The sequence below is a fragment of the Spea bombifrons genome, chromosome 2 (genome assembly GCF_027358695.1).
Source record: "Spea bombifrons isolate aSpeBom1 chromosome 2, aSpeBom1.2.pri, whole genome shotgun sequence".
Taxonomy (NCBI): domain Eukaryota; kingdom Metazoa; phylum Chordata; class Amphibia; order Anura; family Pelobatidae; genus Spea; species Spea bombifrons.
Window position 1 is genome coordinate 3,082,811 of NC_071088.1, and position 16,638 is coordinate 3,099,448.

Below are 16,638 nucleotides of genomic sequence, written 5' to 3' on the forward strand. Positions count from 1 at the left end.
TAACAAGAAAGGAAGCAGCGGTCACAGCAAAGAAAATGTTACAGATAATGACAAGAACACAGCAACTGACATACAGATACAAGAGGAATGGAGGGCCGCAGGAACTTATAATCGTGCGCATGTACAGTAGCATACACTTAACTGAGTCACCTGCATTCAAGCAGGGATATCAACCATAACATAAAGGGAGCAAAAGCACCACCCTGGGGTCTTATATATGATCACAGCGAGGGGAGAATAGGAAGGAGTCGGATACAGACCGTGTGACACAGAGAATCTGCCCCTTCACCCTGAGATTGGGGCAAAAACTCAAAGACTTCCCGGGTACAATAATGACCAGCAACGTGAGTCTAGTTTAGAGAATATACCCCACACCATACGCAAGCAGGACGGTTTCCACATTTCCCATGGCAGGTATTTGGTTACATAGGGTATTAATGGGGTTAATAAACTTCCTGGCTGTTAAAGCAAAGTATCCAGTGATTCTTTAGAGAAATGTTTAGGGGTTTCTATAGGGGACTGTCCCCAGAATCAGTTATATTATATTACATGCACTGACCCGACTAACCCACGGCATTATTCTGGAAGGGGGTAAGGGCAGAGGGCCCATAACAAAGATGGCGGCAGCGGCGGCCGCTTCCTCTTCCAGCCGGATGTGTCGGGACATCGCTCACGGGGGGTGGGTGTTTCTGTCAGCTGATCGGTGACGGGTGCTGATCCGCAGTCTGAGCATTTCGTTGGCCGGGCCTGCTACACGGAGCCGGTTCTCTGAGCAGCACCGGATACCCTCACGCAGGTAAGACGGGCCTCGGGGAACCCTCCTTACCGTAATCATGGAATATAGGTGCATCTTTCATTCAAAGCCATGATCATAAATGTAATCACTCTACGGTAAAGTGGTAGCTTCCGGTGGTAACCAGTGACCCGTCACCGGGGGAGGTAGATGGGCACAGGGGCAGAATTCCCAATCATGTCGTTTCTTCATGAATGCATTCATTGATAAGGAGAGCGTGAGGCCGGGAGCGGCTGTCATTCATCGGGCCTCCTGCACGTCATTCCTACGGGAGCTAATAAAATATAAAAGCCCCCTCCCCCCATCATCAGAAATAATTTTATTCATATTTTAATTTATTTTTGGCAGTTGAACAATTTGCCAGAAAAATGAACGATGTTCCTCCGCTTTGCCCACTGAGGCGCGTTGCAGGTGTTTTTTTTTATCTGCGGTCAGGGGGGGATCTAATCGTTTCTGTGACGGGGGGGCAGGCAATGGAGGGCAAAACGGTGACCTTTTAACCTTTTATGTGCCGTTGGTTCTATGGTAATGGTTTTGATGCTCGATCCCGTTGATTAGGATCTGTCGCTGCGGTTGCGGAAAGAGATGTAGTACCCTTATTAACCCATTTCCTGCCAGCATGATGGAGGGGGCGAAATCTATATGTCAGAAGAAAGGGTTAATTGTTAGTAGCGCCATCGTACTCCGTGGCGCTGTTCAGTGGAGAGCTGGTAGAGGATATTAGGGTTGGTTTAGATGGCTCAGCTGCTTTAACCGTTTAACCACTGTGACCGATGCCTATCGAAATGCTCCAGATAACTCCAAATAATAAGTCCCCGCAATAATCCTTTGTAGACGTTTAGGTTCAGCGCATGTATGAACCAGAACTGTGTGGGCAGAAGCCCGGAACCCTGCCGGCAGAAGCCCGGAACCCTGCCGGCAGAAGCCCGGAACCCTGCCGGCAGAAGCCCGGAACCCTGCCGGCAGATCGGCCCCCGTCTAGTCTGCAACTCTCAGAATTCTCAGTCAGCGCCAGCAAGTCCTGCTTGCCGTGTGATCGGGGTATACCACGCAGGGATTTTCTTTTCCAATTTTCCACCTGATCGCTGGAGAACGCGGTTCCTGCCCGGAATGGCTGTTTGTTACATCAGTCGGCCATTAACCCTTTAAATGCAGGCAGCTTCACGTCATTCACTCCTGTGAACTGCAGAGAAGTTCGTGAAAAAGCTTCGTACCATGGTTATGGGGTTTCGGGGGTTAATTCGTTGCCGTCCACCCTCCAGAATATCGATCATCGTTAACCTTTCCGAATATTAATCGTTTAGCTTGTATGTCCCTGCGCCGGGTGTTCCATAGTAACCTGCTGCTCTGCGGCCCTCGAGGGCCGGGTATTCAATGTGTTTCCAAGCAGGTATATCGCGCCCGGCCGTCGGTTATCTCTTAAAGGACGTAAAGAGAGTGAGAGAGACGCTTACTGAGAGATTCAGGGACGAGATCTTAAATGTGATGCAGTTGCCATGGAAACAAACGGGATGGTTTTGGTTCAGATGTCTGACTTTGTATGAAATCCAAAGCTAAAGCTGTTACAGGGATATTGAGTCATATACACTAAAAGCATATGAGAGCAGCTTTGTCCCTTTAAACTTCCATGTTGCCCCCTGTGCAAATGCACTGTGTGTATGTGTATATATTATATATATATTATGTGCATATGGTTGTGTGTGTGTATATGTGTATATATATATATATAATGTGTATTATATGTGTGTACGTGTATTCTTTTTTTCCACGGGGGAGAAGTGTTTGGCTAAACTCATCTATTTGCGCCTCATGTACCCCCCCCCCTAGTTACGTCGGGGGTCTGTTCGAATTCCGAAAGCGCCCCCATTGATTTCCGTAGGCAAGCTTTCCTGCCGCTGATTGGTCCGTTGAAGAGCTTTCCTGCCGCTGATTGGTCGGTTGAAGAGCTTTTGCTTCTCGTTCTTGTTTAGTGGGTCTGCCCGTTATTAATATTTCTATTTTTGTGCCGCTCGGTATCCGCGGGTTAATCGCTGCGGTTAGTGAGGAGGTTTGGCCCCGGCCGTGACCCGTACGCCTCACGTGCTTGGATACGATGCTGGCGGGTAGCTGTGCCCACACGGGGTCAGGTGACCGTGTCAGCTGATCGGAGTGCAGAGAGTCCGGTCATGTGACACCCGGTGACTCAACTGGGAAGGGAGGGGAGGCGCAACCTTACTGCAGGTTTTAACCCTCAGAGTGCTGGAGATAAAATTTTCTGGTTTCAGATACTGTAAATATTAATCTAACGTAACATAACATACGGCTCTGGGCACCATTTTTTTTATTCCTCGGATCAGATTAACCATTTTAAAATATTCCTGTTTTCTTTTTTTACCCCAGTTCTAGTGTTTTTGCCCCATAATATAAAGTTTTCAGGCAGCTGCATATCAGCCGTTTGTATGATTCTCACTCTGTTATCTGATCCCCGATCTACTAACCCCCCCGACTCCTTATCATACTGCCTGTGGGGAAGAATAGAATGGCTCAGTCTAAATCACCCAACTGGACAACTGACTAATGCAAGTCTATAGAGGACTGGACTTCATTCGCATTGCCATAAAGCATCAGCTTAGCGTGGTGTAAATATATAAATATATATATATATATATATAAACAAAACTATATCTTCTGGGCATTATTTTGGTGTTTCTTATGACGTTACCACCTGTGGATAAAACATTTACGTAAAAATCCAATGAAAACTCTAAAATGGAGATTTTTATTGGCTGTGGCTGTTTAGATGGCGTCGGTTCAGAGTAAATATTGGTTTCTTTCTCCTGTTTTTGTAATTGTTGTTTAAGCCGTGAAGCGGGACCAGCGGATGAATGGGCTTCTTATATCATGTGACGGCGTCTGGGTCATACCGCTTATTACTCCAGAACACCGGCAATTACACGCCAAGCCCGGCTCCCATTCATAGGGACCGGACCAAAGAGCATCTGCATGAGACAAAGCCTTTCTATTTGTCTATTTTTAAGAAAGAAAGCGAAGAATTGGATAATCTGCACAAAAGGTTTATCCTCGCGTTACCTCCTCATAGAAAGTTAGCGATGCGTTCTGGTGGGGAGATTTTTACGGTATAGGGGTCTCGGGTGTATTCTTGAGACTCTGCAGATGGAATCCCGCTGTATCTGTTACTTCTGGGAATATTCCTTACATTTCGATAAAGTATATTTATATTTAGTGCTCTGTAGACCAATTCTATACTTTTTTGTGGTGTGAGTAGACTGTGTCAGACAGCTGCATATCAGCCGTTTGTATGATTCTCGCTCTGTTATCTGACCCCCGATCTACTAAACCCCCCGACTCCTTATCATACAGCCTGTGGGGAACAATAGAATGGCTCAGTCTTAATCACCCAGCCGGACTCTCTGACTAATGAAAGTCTATGGAGGAACGGACTTCATTAGCATTGCCATAAAGCATCAGCTCAGTGTGGTGTTTGAAATCATACAATATACAGAAATGAAATTATTGATGCTAAAGAAATATTATTGTCGGAGTCCTCTTTTTGCCCTTTAGCGGGTGCAGCAGGGGGCATGCGTTGGCAGAGATGCCCCGTCTCATGGCCAAGCGTCAGACATTGTGACAGGGCCGTGATGTGTATCCCGGGGGGGCTTTTCAGATCTCATATATTGGAGATTTGTTTGGGGTGACTGGCCCTTTAACGAGCTGAATGAATGCATTTAAATGGCTTTTAATAAGTGCACACTGTACAGTGCAGAGCTTACTGTGAGTCCAGCGGATTGAAATGGTCAGTAAGGAGTTAAGCTTTCTGTAGCTGGATGGCAGGCTCGGCGTCGGGACAGTCGGTGGCGCCCGGTCTCTGCGGTGATTATTGCTGCAGTTCCCCTTCTGGTGACTGAACTGGAAACTCCGGTGAATCAGCGATCAGGAGACCGGACGGCATCGCCGCGTCTCACCTGACCCCCCCCCCTGCTCACCCGACAACCCCTCCCCCCACGCTCATCCGACCCCCCCCCCGGTCATCCAGGAGCTGCCGTGACGATCAGCGACGGGGTAAGCGTGTCCTCCGGCGTGTGCGTGGGATATAGCATTGTGTGACGGCGCAGATCTTTATAATTAAAATATTTGTCTTTTTATCAACATTAACCCCGCGCTACGCGGCGCCAGGTTGGGGAGCAGGAAGCCGTCCTGGCTAGCTCAGCATCATGAGAGTTGTAGTCCATCAAAGGGCCGTCTGTCTCCTTCGGTTGCAGGAAGGATAACGTATTGGGCTATCTGCAAGAAATGATGTTTTTCTCTTGAAATTATTACTATTTTAGTCTGATTCGTGTGGCTTTGCCGCCGATCCGATGGAACGTTCCGTTTTCTTTCCTCCTCATCTTTATTTTCATCTGACTCTCCCCGCGTTATTATCCGCCGTCTCTCCGTTTATTTCATCCCTGTGCGACCTCTAAACCTTGCCGTCTGTTTTAACGAGGTGTTCAGCTCTGTATAGAACGTTCTAGACTTAAGAACAAACTCCAAAAAAATAACCTACCTGCCACCATGAAGTAGACATTAACACCTTGCGCATGCGCAGACGCGCTACAGTATTACCCCGTCAATGTCCGCGCATAGGCTGTAGCATAAATAAACTCTTACATTGCGGGCTGCGATGAGCTTCTGCTGTGGCAGTCACCTTTCCCTTTGATGGTTTCAGGCGCGCGGTGGTTTTGACGCTGTGGTTCTGAGACCCGCGGATTGCTTACTCGGGGCTATGATTTTAATGCATAATCATCATCATCGTTGCCAGCGAGTCGGGAATTTAAATGTAGCCCCCGCTTGTTTCTAAGCACCCCCCCCCAAAAAAAAAAAAAAAAACAGCAGTTTTGCTTTTCTGGAATTATTTTTGCACAAGAACTCTTCTAGTTCCAAATTCAACAGGAAGTTCCGTGTTAACGAGATCCACATAAATCCTGCCGATAAAGCTTTACGGCCGTGACAATGAGCATCTAATCGGGGGGGTAAAGGGGCCGCGTGTGTTCGGATGGGTGGGACGGGCGGGGGGGTCCCGAGGGAGAGCGGAGCAGCCGGCGGGATCATACAAAGTACCGCCTTGTCCAACGCGGTGAGGCTGCTAGGCATGGTGGGATTTGGGGGTCACATAATGCCCACGGGGGCTTCAAACATCTCAGAACTTTAAATGACTGGAGAAGGGGCGCTTTTGATTCAGTGGGTGTGGTTAGAGGCATGGCTGTGGGCGGGGTATCCATGTAGGGCATTTAAAAGAATGTTTTTTATTTGCCTCGTTTAATTTATTAACCCGTTCCCTGCTGTTTCTATACACATTATCGGGGCTTTTAGGGCAGTAGAACCCTGCGATCCCCTCATACCCAGCAAACATTCTGACCTCCTAGAAAAGAGGGGCATCGGGGGGGAGAGAGGGGCAAGTACTGGGGGGGCATTTCCCCTGAGGTTGTCGGTGGATTAGATAGGTGGGTCCACAAGCCATGCGGTTGTTTTAGCACCAGCCCCCCCTCTCGTGGTCCTTTGGCCCCCTGACTGTTGGCGCTCGGCTGAGAGATTCCAAACTGGGGTCCATCAGCATTTTGTTAACGACTATTAACCCTTGATGGTGCCGAAGTAATGCTTCCTTCAGCTAAATGCCTTCCTCGCCCGTTTACTGTAGGTAAATACCGAAAATATTCACATAGGTGTCTACAGACGCTTAACCCATTCATTGCCAGGCATACGGAGCCTTTGAGAGCTACGTGAAGCAGCCAATCAGTGGCAGGAAGGGGCCCTATTGGAATCATTGGGATCGGGTTCTGCACGTGCGCAGGTGGTGGTCTTGTTAGCCCCCCTCCCTCCATGCATTTGCACGGTGGGCACCACAACATTTAAAGGGCCTCCTCGGCCATCATATACATTAAACTGCTTATCACGGCTGGAGTGTCCCTTTTAATTTAGATGGCGGCCCCCGTCTGCTATCGAACGGGTCGGTGAAACTGATGATACCCCAACCCCCGTAACATTAAACTTCCATGTTTGAATTGACGTGATTGCTTCATAGTTTGGTTATTGCCCCTTTAACACATACCTGCTTTCTACCTGCAGGATTACTCTCCACGTCCTCCACAGCAAGACGCTGCGCCTGACTAAGGTAACGATGCCCTCCGTGGCTGAAGAGCTTTCACTTCGAATCGCTCGGTAATAAGAAATATGCTGGGGGCGGTGGAGAATCACCGTTAATGTCAGATATACGGAGAAGGTATTTGGCAGTGAAGAGGTTAAGGTTTCTTCACTGCCAGGGGTTTTATATTAACCCATTCTTGTCCTGCTTACATGGTTCCTGTGTGATAATTTTTTGCGCATGAATGATTTTTTTTTTTCTTAAGTCGGTCAAACTAGAAGAATGGACTTTTCTAAACTGCCGAGAATCCGAGATGAAGAAAAGGAGAGCAAGTTTGGATACGTACACGGGGTGTCAGGACCTGGTAAGTGTCCGTTATGTGATTTATTTAAATATATATATGTCACCGGTAATGTTCCTGTGAGATGCGCATGGAAGCCTGCTTTGAATGGACTCCAATGCGTTTAATCGCGTGCGGATCGGTGCAGGTGTTCTTTAGTTATTAGCATTAGAAAAAGAGACTTCTGTCTCCAGTGACTCCGCCCCCAGCCGCCTCCACTGAAAGGCGGGGTCGTACCTCAGTATGCTCCTTGCACATGCTCAGTAGAATTTCTACAGCCAATCCCTGTTATGATATCTGAACACTGATAACTCTTCCTGGGTCTGCCAGGGGAGGAATAAAGCCCAAATAAGCCTCTAATAAGACATGCCATCTATGCCAAACCTCTCTACAAGCAGTAGAAAGCCATTGTAAGAGTAACTCTTTGACCCCTGGTGTTTGACCAAGCCTGTTTCTTCGGCAGTGGTCACCGCGTCCAGCATGGGGGGCGCCGCCATGTACGAGCTGGTGCGCGTGGGACACAGCGAGCTGGTCGGAGAAATTATCCGCTTAGAGGGAGATATGGCCACCATCCAAGTCTACGAAGAGACCTGTATCCTTTTACTGCGAATCGCCTGCCCCGACCAGCGGCTCCTTTTTCCTCCCCGCCGTGATCGCGTACGACTTATCGCATCTGAAAAAAGTTCGCTGGGCGGCTTCCGAGCCGGTGTATTGGGACCCCTATGGAGTCCGGTGTTGCTACAGGGTCTCCGGTCCCCTTTAAGCAGATTTTCCTGAGCGCGTCTCCCGCAGCCGGCGTGTCCGTCGGAGATCCCGTCCTGCGTACCGGGAAACCCCTCTCGGTGGAGCTTGGCCCTGGCATCATGGGATCCATTTTCGATGGTATTCAGAGACCTTTGAAAGACATCACGGACTCCACGAAGAGCATCTACATTCCCAGGGGTGTCAACGTGTCGGCCCTGAGCAGAGACATCAAGTGGGAATTCACCCCTTCCAAGAGTCTCCGGGTACGTGCCTGTCAATGGGGAGGGAAAAAAAGGGCTTTTGGAGTGTTTTCTGAGATCTACCTGCATATATATATATTATTTATTTATTGAAAGCTTTTCCAGAGTTGTTTGTTACAAGGAATCGAAGAAATAATAGTGAGTGGCGTTACATTGTATCTATCGACATACGAAAAGTATTATCGCCATGTAGAGTTTAAACACAGATATACCTTACTGACTAATGGAACAAAAGACAAAGAAAATAATTAATTCAAGAATAACCCCAAAATAAAAAGAACTAATATCAGCATTATTTATATATATATATATATTTTTTTATATTTTTTTCAGCATTATTTTTGTAATATAATAGTGACAATCTTCATATGTATGCAAATATGTGTATATATTATATATGTAATATATATATATATATATATATATATATATATATGTGTGTCTATATTATGTAGGGCTGCAACTAACGATTATTTTAATAATCGATTAGTTGGCCGATTATTTTGTCGATTAATCGATTAATCGGATAAAAAAATACATTTTAAATTGAAGAAAAATTGCAATAAAAAACATACAATTTACACTTTCATCTCTTTATTGCAATGGCCTCTCTCTATTCACCTTCTTATTTTACTGACATAATAATAAAAGCTACAAGAACCCAAACACAGTGCTTCTCAAACTAGGTTTTAATACAAAGTTATTAGTAAATATTAATTCATATGTTAACTATTTTTCATATTTAATAAAAACTGAGAAAAAAGCCTTGTTTACATTTTTTTTATTTACCAAACTGCCCCCAGTTATGCACATCTGACCCCCAGCTTGCCACTCTGCCCCCATATATGCCTTATACCTCTTATATGCCAGATTCCACTGTGCCCCCTGATATGCCACTGTGCCCCTGATATGACTTATACTCCTTATATGCCAGTGATATGCAACTGAGCCCCCTGATATACCTTTTACCCCCAGATTTGTTTTATGCCCCCCTGATATGCCTAATATCGATGTCTTATACCCCCTATATGCCACTGAGCCCCCTGATATACCTTTTACCCCCAGATATGTTTATGCCCCCCTGATATGCCTAATATCCATATGCCTTATACCCCCTATATGCCCTAAAAATTCATAATACCCCCCATACACCACTATAACTCACCCATACACCACTCTGGCTCCTCCCCCTCCCATACACCACTCTGGCTCCTCCCCCTCCCATACACCACTCTGGCTCCTCCCCCTCCCAAACACCACTCTGGCTCCTCCCCCCTCTCATACTCCACTCTGCCTCCTCCCCCCCTCCCATACACCACTCTGCCTCCTCCCCCGCCCATACATCACTTTGGCTCCTCCCCTCCCATACATCACTTTGCCTCCTCCCCCTCCCATATACCACTCTGCCTCCTCCCCTCCCATACATCACTTTGGCTCCTCCCCCTCCCATACTCCACTCTGCCTCCTCCCATACTCCACTCTGGCTCCTCCCCCTCCCATACTCCACTCTGCCTCCTCCCATACATCACGTTGGCTCCTCCCCCTCCCATACATCACTTTGCCTCCTCCCCCCTCCCATACTCCACTCTGCCTCCTGTGAACCTCCGTTTCTGACAAGACACCAGGGAGCCGGGTAGAGAGGCAGAGTGGCGTATGAGAGGGGGAGGAGCCAGAGTGGTGTATTGGAGGGTGGCTCCCATACACCCCTCTGACTCCTCCCCCCTCCCATACACCGCTCTGCCTCTCTACCCGGCTCCGTTACTGAAGGCACTTTCATTGCAGCTTCATAGAAGCCACAGTGTAAGTGAAGGGCAGTAACGGAGTCTGTCTGTGCGATGCAGACCCTCACCGGCCATCAGAGAGGATGATTCTCTGTCAGCCGGTGGGGGTCTGCATCGCACAGACAGCCTCCATTACTGCCCTTCACTTACACTGTGGCTTCTATGAAGCTGCAATGAAAGTGCATGTCAGTAACGGTGCCGGGTAGAGAGGCAGAGTGATGTATGGGAGGGGGGAGGAGGCAGATGGGAGGGGGAGAGAGACGGAAGTGAGAGACCGGCCGACAGTGAGGGGAATCCAGGTCCCCTGCAGCGTCGCGGGGGATCTGGATTCCGGTGTTATAATCCGATATCTGTTTGAGGTCGGATTATATAAGGAGAGGAGTTTTTCAGAACATTTGCTCTGAAAAAAACCTCTTTTTATAATCGATAAAAATCGATCCGATTAATCGATGATGAAATTCGTTGACAACGATTTTCATTATCGATTATTATCGATTTTATCGATTAGTTGTTTCAGCCCTAATATTATGTGTGTGTATGTGTATATATGTATAATATATGTGTGTGTGTGTATATATTATATATATATATATATATGTGTGTGTGTGTATATATATTATATATATATATATGTGTGTGTGTGTATATATTATATATATATATATGTGTGTGTGTATATATTATATATGTGTGTGTGTCTATATTATATATATATATATATATGTGTGTGTGTATATATTATATATGTGTGTGTGTCTATATTTTATATATGTGTGTGTGTATATATTATATATGTGTGTGTGTGTGTATATATTATATATATATATATATATGTGTGTGTGTGTGTATATATTATATATGTAATATATGTGTATATATAATATATTACTGGTCTGTCCCGCAGGTCGGCAGTCACATCACCGGTGGGGATATCTACGGGACGGTGTTTGAGAATTCCCTCATCAAACACAAGATCATGCTGCCTCCTCGCAACCGCGGCACGGTCACCTACGTGGCCCCTCCGGGACACTACGACACGTCGGTGAGCGGCGGCCGGCAGTCGGCGTCTGTCTCTTTATTGTACGCGTGTCTCGGCGGCGGGTCTGTAACCTGCGCTCTCCTCCGCAGGATGTCGTGTTGGAGCTGGAGTTCGAGGGGGTGAAGGAGAAGTTCACGATGGTTCAGGTGTGGCCGGTGAGAACCGTCCGACCCGTCACCGAGAAGCTACCGGCAAATCACCCTCTGCTCACCGGCCAAAGAGTTCTCGACGCTCTGTTCCCGTGAGTAACGCCTCCAAAAGCTTTTATTCTCGCTGCGCTGAGAGTTCCAAGCAGTGTTGCTTCTAGCCCTATTCTGCTGGGCGGCCGTTCCTCAAATCCACCACTCTTTTGGTAACCTCCTTTTACAGCTTTCGGTTCTGATTGCTTTAAAATCTTCCGACTGCTTGAAAACTCCCCCTTTTTTATTGGATTGAAAGCCACTGATATACTTGGTCAGTTATATTCTTGCTGTACATTACTGCGGGGCCGCACAAATTTGGGCTCTTGGGATTTGTCGAGTCCTGCCCGATAATGCTTTTATTCATCGCCGAAGGGTTCATCTTTCAGTTTTGCTGTCTCTAACGCGCAGGTGCGTACAGGGGGGGACCACCGCTATCCCAGGAGCTTTCGGCTGCGGGAAAACCGTGATCTCACAATCCCTCTCCAAGTTTTCAAACAGTGATGTCATCATCTACGTCGGATGCGGAGAGAGAGGGAACGAGATGTCCGAAGTACTCAGAGACTTTCCAGAGGTCCGTATGAAATGGAAAAGGGACCCTTCAGCCATCAGATGTACTCTAATGTATATGAAAGCGGAGTGCCCCCCTCCCCCCACCCCATGTGCTTTTGCCCCTTCCTCTGCCTGCGGCTATTTTCCCCGCTGGAGATGTACAAAGTATGTCGTATACATTGTTTAGGGGGCAGTAGAGTCTCTATGAATATACAGGATATATAGGAGTGGAATTCCCTTTGTTATAAATGCCCAGTCAAAAGTTTGGGGTCACTCTGCGGTTTTTATGGAAAAGTCCAAATTTCACCAAATAATCTGATGCAAAGGATGCTCTTTTTTTATGCTAATAAGCGGCAAAATGGGTCAGGAAGTGGTATGGGGTTTATTACAGAACTTAAGATAAAGCAGATCTTCATGGGACGTTGGCTTTGTTCCGACGTTCAGAGCGACAGATTCTATGCTATAAAAAAGCAGTCGTTTCAAGGCTGGGATTGGGGAGTTTTCCCGTTATTTTGGGGGTTTCCATGGCATGAACTCTCTCTCACAGCCGGTCTTTTCCCCTTGTAGCTGACCATGGAAGTAGACGGGAAAGTGGAGAGCATCATGAAGAGAACGTCGCTGGTAGCCAACACCTCCAACATGCCGGTAGCGGCCAGAGAAGCCTCCATCTATACGGGTAAGGGCTGCCCCTCCCCCGAGGCTCGGTAGGTTTGGAGACCCCGGACACCCCGTTAATAACCTGCTTCTGTCTCAGGCATCACACTGTCCGAGTATTTCCGTGACATGGGATACCACGTCAGTATGATGGCCGACTCCACGTCTCGATGGGCCGAAGCTCTCCGTGAAATCTCCGGTCGTCTGGCTGAGATGCCTGCTGGTGAGTAACGGCCGGACCACGAGCGTAAACGGTGACTACGTCAAAAAAAGGAAAGACTCAAATGAGACCTGCCAAGAATAATGTGCCGGTCCGAGTGGTACGGCAGCGTTAATCTGTCTTTCTCTTGTAATGTACACGGATTGTATGACTGTGATATGTCTCTTCCGTGTTCAGACAGCGGTTATCCGGCATACCTGGGAGCCCGTCTGGCCTCCTTCTACGAGCGCGCTGGCCGCGTGAAGTGTCTGGGAAACCCGGAAAGAGAAGGAAGCGTCAGCATTGTGGGAGCGTGAGTGTCCGGGGGTCTCGGTTATAAGGAATGGGGGGTACATTACTAGACTGCTCATTCACATGGACTTGTATAACTGGAGGAAGCTATGCCGGGGCATTGGGGCAGCTCCTGTGTGTAGCCCCCGCCGTGAACTACCTCTCTGTGCTAGATGGCCCCATGTTAATGTAGTTAACAGAATGAAATATGCTCCCTATGTGTAAATAATAGGAGCCGGGAACTCGAATTCCTGTTCTCGGGATCTTCCTGCTTACTGATGTGATGTAATGGCGCTTGATGTGAGCGCCGATTACATCATAATAGCAGTCAATGGCCAATCCTCCTTTTGGACGTTCTCTACCGTCAGCGTCCGGTCCTGACACCGCCAGCAAGAACATTCACAGGGAAAAAGCTTCCCAGAGCGTCTGTCCGGACCCTCCGAGACCCCTGAGGAGGTCCCTGTGATCAGCAATGCAGGGCAGTGAAAAGAGGGAGAAACCGCGTATAACGATATATATACATTTAAAGAAGTAAATAAATAAATATGAATGAAAAATATTGTAAGGGGCATCATCCAGTTCCCAGAGAGATCCCCGAGGTCTTTAAAGATTCAAAAACATAATGTAAAATAATAATAAAAAACCTATTTAACAATGTAAAAAATAGGCGCCCCTCCTACTAGAAATATAAATGAAAACCTCTTTCCAGCCCCAAATCCAAAGTCCAAAATAAGAAAAAATAATTAGTGTGTCGGATATTATTCTACTCGGGGGGATGTTGTTGAACAAAAATCAGGGTTTTGTTTATTTTATGTTTTTTTTTTTTTTTTTTTTTTTTTACGTATTTATAATAAATGGCAGACTATACAAAAAAAAGCGTTAAGAGACCATCTGTGCTTGAAAAGGCGATCTGTAATATCTGCGGGTCACAAACCATGGAGAAGGGGAATCATGGGTGTGATTGGGACTCGAGGGGCAAATTCACTAACTGCACAACGCGGGTGTCCTGTGCTTCCTCCCCAGCGTGTCGCCCCCCGGTGGTGATTTCTCAGATCCCGTCACGTCTGCCACCCTGGGCATCGTTCAGGTAAAGTGAAAACGGGTTTATCGCTGGATGAATCTGGGCAGGGTTGGACCTCGCAGGCACCCTTACTCCTAGCGTAGCCACCGACTGTCCTGTGACTGGAGCTACTAGTCAGGCCGTTCTGGTTGTTTTTTTGCGTCGGGCTCCTTATAAGGTCACAATCGTCCCTAAATTACACAAATATTTGTGGAAAACTAGATTTTCTGTGCTCCCAAGTAACAAAATTTTCATATTTTTGGTCTTTTTAATTTTTTTGGGGTTTTTTTTAGGTGTTTTGGGGATTGGATAAGAAGCTGGCCCAGAGGAAGCACTTCCCCTCCGTGAACTGGTTAATCAGCTACAGCAAGTACACGCGGGCGCTGGATGAATACTACGACAAGCACTTCCAGGAGTTTGTGCCGCTCCGGACCAAAGCCAAGGAGATCCTGCAGGAAGAGGAGGACCTGGCGGAGATCGTGCAGCTGGTCGGCAAGGTAAGGCGGCTCAGCGCTGGGGGTATAGGCGGAGGGGGGGCCTGGCTGGGTGGGGTAAGTAGACGGAAAGGTAAGCGGGTTCGGCACGGAGGGTATACCTGGAGGGGGGGCCTGACGGGGATGGGGTAAGTAGTCGGAAAGGTATGAGGGTTCAGCACAGGGGGGGGTATAGGCAGATGAGGTCTTGTCAATGGTGGGGTACCTGGCGGGAAGGGTATGAGGGTTTAGCTCTGGGGGTACAGGCAGAGGGGGGGCTTGGGGGGGATGGGGTAGATGATGATGATGCGGAAGGTAAAAGGGTAGATCTGTGGGAGTACGGGGCAGAGGAGGAGCAGACATAGATGCATTGAAAGAGTAAGGAAGCTCTGAAGGCCACGAGACGGCCGGGATGTCTCTCTGGGAGTCTCTTGGCTTTGGTTCGTCACGACGCCCTCTGTTTTCTTCTAGGCGTCTTTGGCAGAAACGGATAAAATCACCCTGGAGGTGGCCAAGCTGATCAAAGACGACTTTCTGCAGCAGAACGGATACACCCCGTACGACAGGTGAGAGCGCTCGCCCGCTTTACACGTCAGGGCCGCCCCAGCGCTCTCAGCGGGATTCTACGCCAAGTCACAGCTGCCGCTTTCCCTTATTGCCGTACAGAAATATTCCATAGATTATTTTATTTAAAATAACGCACATAATTAAAAATACGGGGTATGTCCTCGGTCGTGTTAACCCAACCTATGTTGAGCCAGACCACAATATCTTCAGCTCCATGCGAACAGGTGAGATGCGCGAACCGCTCCATAATATATTCTGTAACTTTTTTTTTTTTTTCATCGTTCTTCTTTTCCTTCAGGTTCTGCCCCTTCTACAAGACCGTGGGCATGCTTTATAACATGATCGCGTTCTACGACATGGCGCGGCGCGCGGTGGAGACGACGGCGCAGAGCGATAACAAGATCACGTGGTCCATAATCAGGGAGCAAATGGGGGATATTCTGTACAGACTGACCTCCATGAAATTCAAGGTGCATGCGTTAAGTCTCTAGAATATAAGATATAATATAGTTACGGAGGGACCTGCGCGGCCGGAAACAATCTCTAGCGCTAGAGGCTCATGCACCGTCCACTAAAACAACGCAGGGAGAGAACAGGAAGCGGCTTCCAACTTCCTGCTCAGGCTGACGGAAGAGAACAGGAAGTGGCTTCCAACTTCCTGCTTGGGCTGACGGGAGGATTCAGATGCTGCCTGCACTGGGGGATCATGGGAAACAGAGGGGAATTTGCAGGAAATGCCCCAGATGGAATATATATAACCCCAAGTAGCCTAAAAACACGCTATGCTGCATTACTGTTAATTGCCCCATGTGCCCCCTGCCCTCCCAGTGAGCCCTCCTCCCGGGTAACATCCATGTCTGTTTTAATTTCTAGGACCCGGAAAAAGATGGTGAAGCCAAAATCAAGGCCGACTACGCCCAGCTGCTGGAAGACATGCAGAACGCCTTCCGCAGCCTGGAGGATTAGGAGCCGCTCTCGCCCGGCTCAACCAACTCATCTCAGACCTCCAGACGCTGCACCGACCCCCGGGGCCCCTGCACCGACCCCCGGGGCCCCTGCAGAGATCTCACCCCCCCTCACCTTTAGTAGGTCGCCCGTGTCCATTCCAGTGTTTTTGGCTGATCCACGTAGCTGTTCTCCCATTGGTGTAAAACACGCGGCGAGCGATTCCGTGTCACGGCCGCCTTCCTGTTCCTCCTAACCCTTTCATTGCCAGGTAATGTGAAGCAGCGTGACTTTAAGGCTGTCCGCTGTCACTCTGAAGAGATTACGCGTTTATTCCTCGTGCCGGAAAACGTCTTTCTTGTCCCCAAATGTTACTGTAAAAGGTATTAAATCCCCCCCCCCCCGCTGCACCCCCTAGGGGTAAAAGCCACTTTCTGGTCTTAGTAACGCATTCCAAGCAGCGGTCACATGCTGCTCTCCTGTGTAACGCCGCATGATGTCATTATTACCGTGTTAGAGTGTAAGCTTCTCTGGTAAATGCTTATTGTGCTTCCTACGCTGGATTTTATGTATGGAGGTTAATCACAGCATCAGAGTTCCCCTCCTGTAAGTCCTAGACATTGCCAACAGGGGATTAGCCCTG

General features: G+C 48.0%; 1 protein-coding gene across 1 annotated transcript; it reads left to right on the forward strand.

Annotated features, from left to right (window-relative positions):
• The first annotated feature begins 678 nt into the window (after window positions 1–678).
• Window positions 679–16,083, forward strand: ATP6V1A (ATPase H+ transporting V1 subunit A). The gene is made up of 16 exons (XM_053455297.1): window positions 679–796; window positions 6,896–6,941; window positions 7,177–7,275; window positions 7,715–7,843; window positions 8,044–8,258; window positions 10,941–11,078; window positions 11,165–11,316; window positions 11,666–11,828; window positions 12,374–12,482; window positions 12,561–12,683; window positions 12,858–12,972; window positions 13,974–14,037; window positions 14,304–14,507; window positions 14,955–15,049; window positions 15,349–15,520; window positions 15,924–16,083. The coding sequence occupies exons 3-16, from the start codon at window positions 7,194–7,196 to the stop codon at window positions 16,014–16,016; spliced, it is 1,854 nt and encodes a 617-aa protein (XP_053311272.1). The 5' UTR covers window positions 679–796; window positions 6,896–6,941; window positions 7,177–7,193; the 3' UTR covers window positions 16,017–16,083.
• Window positions 16,084–16,638: the final 555 nt, after the last annotated feature.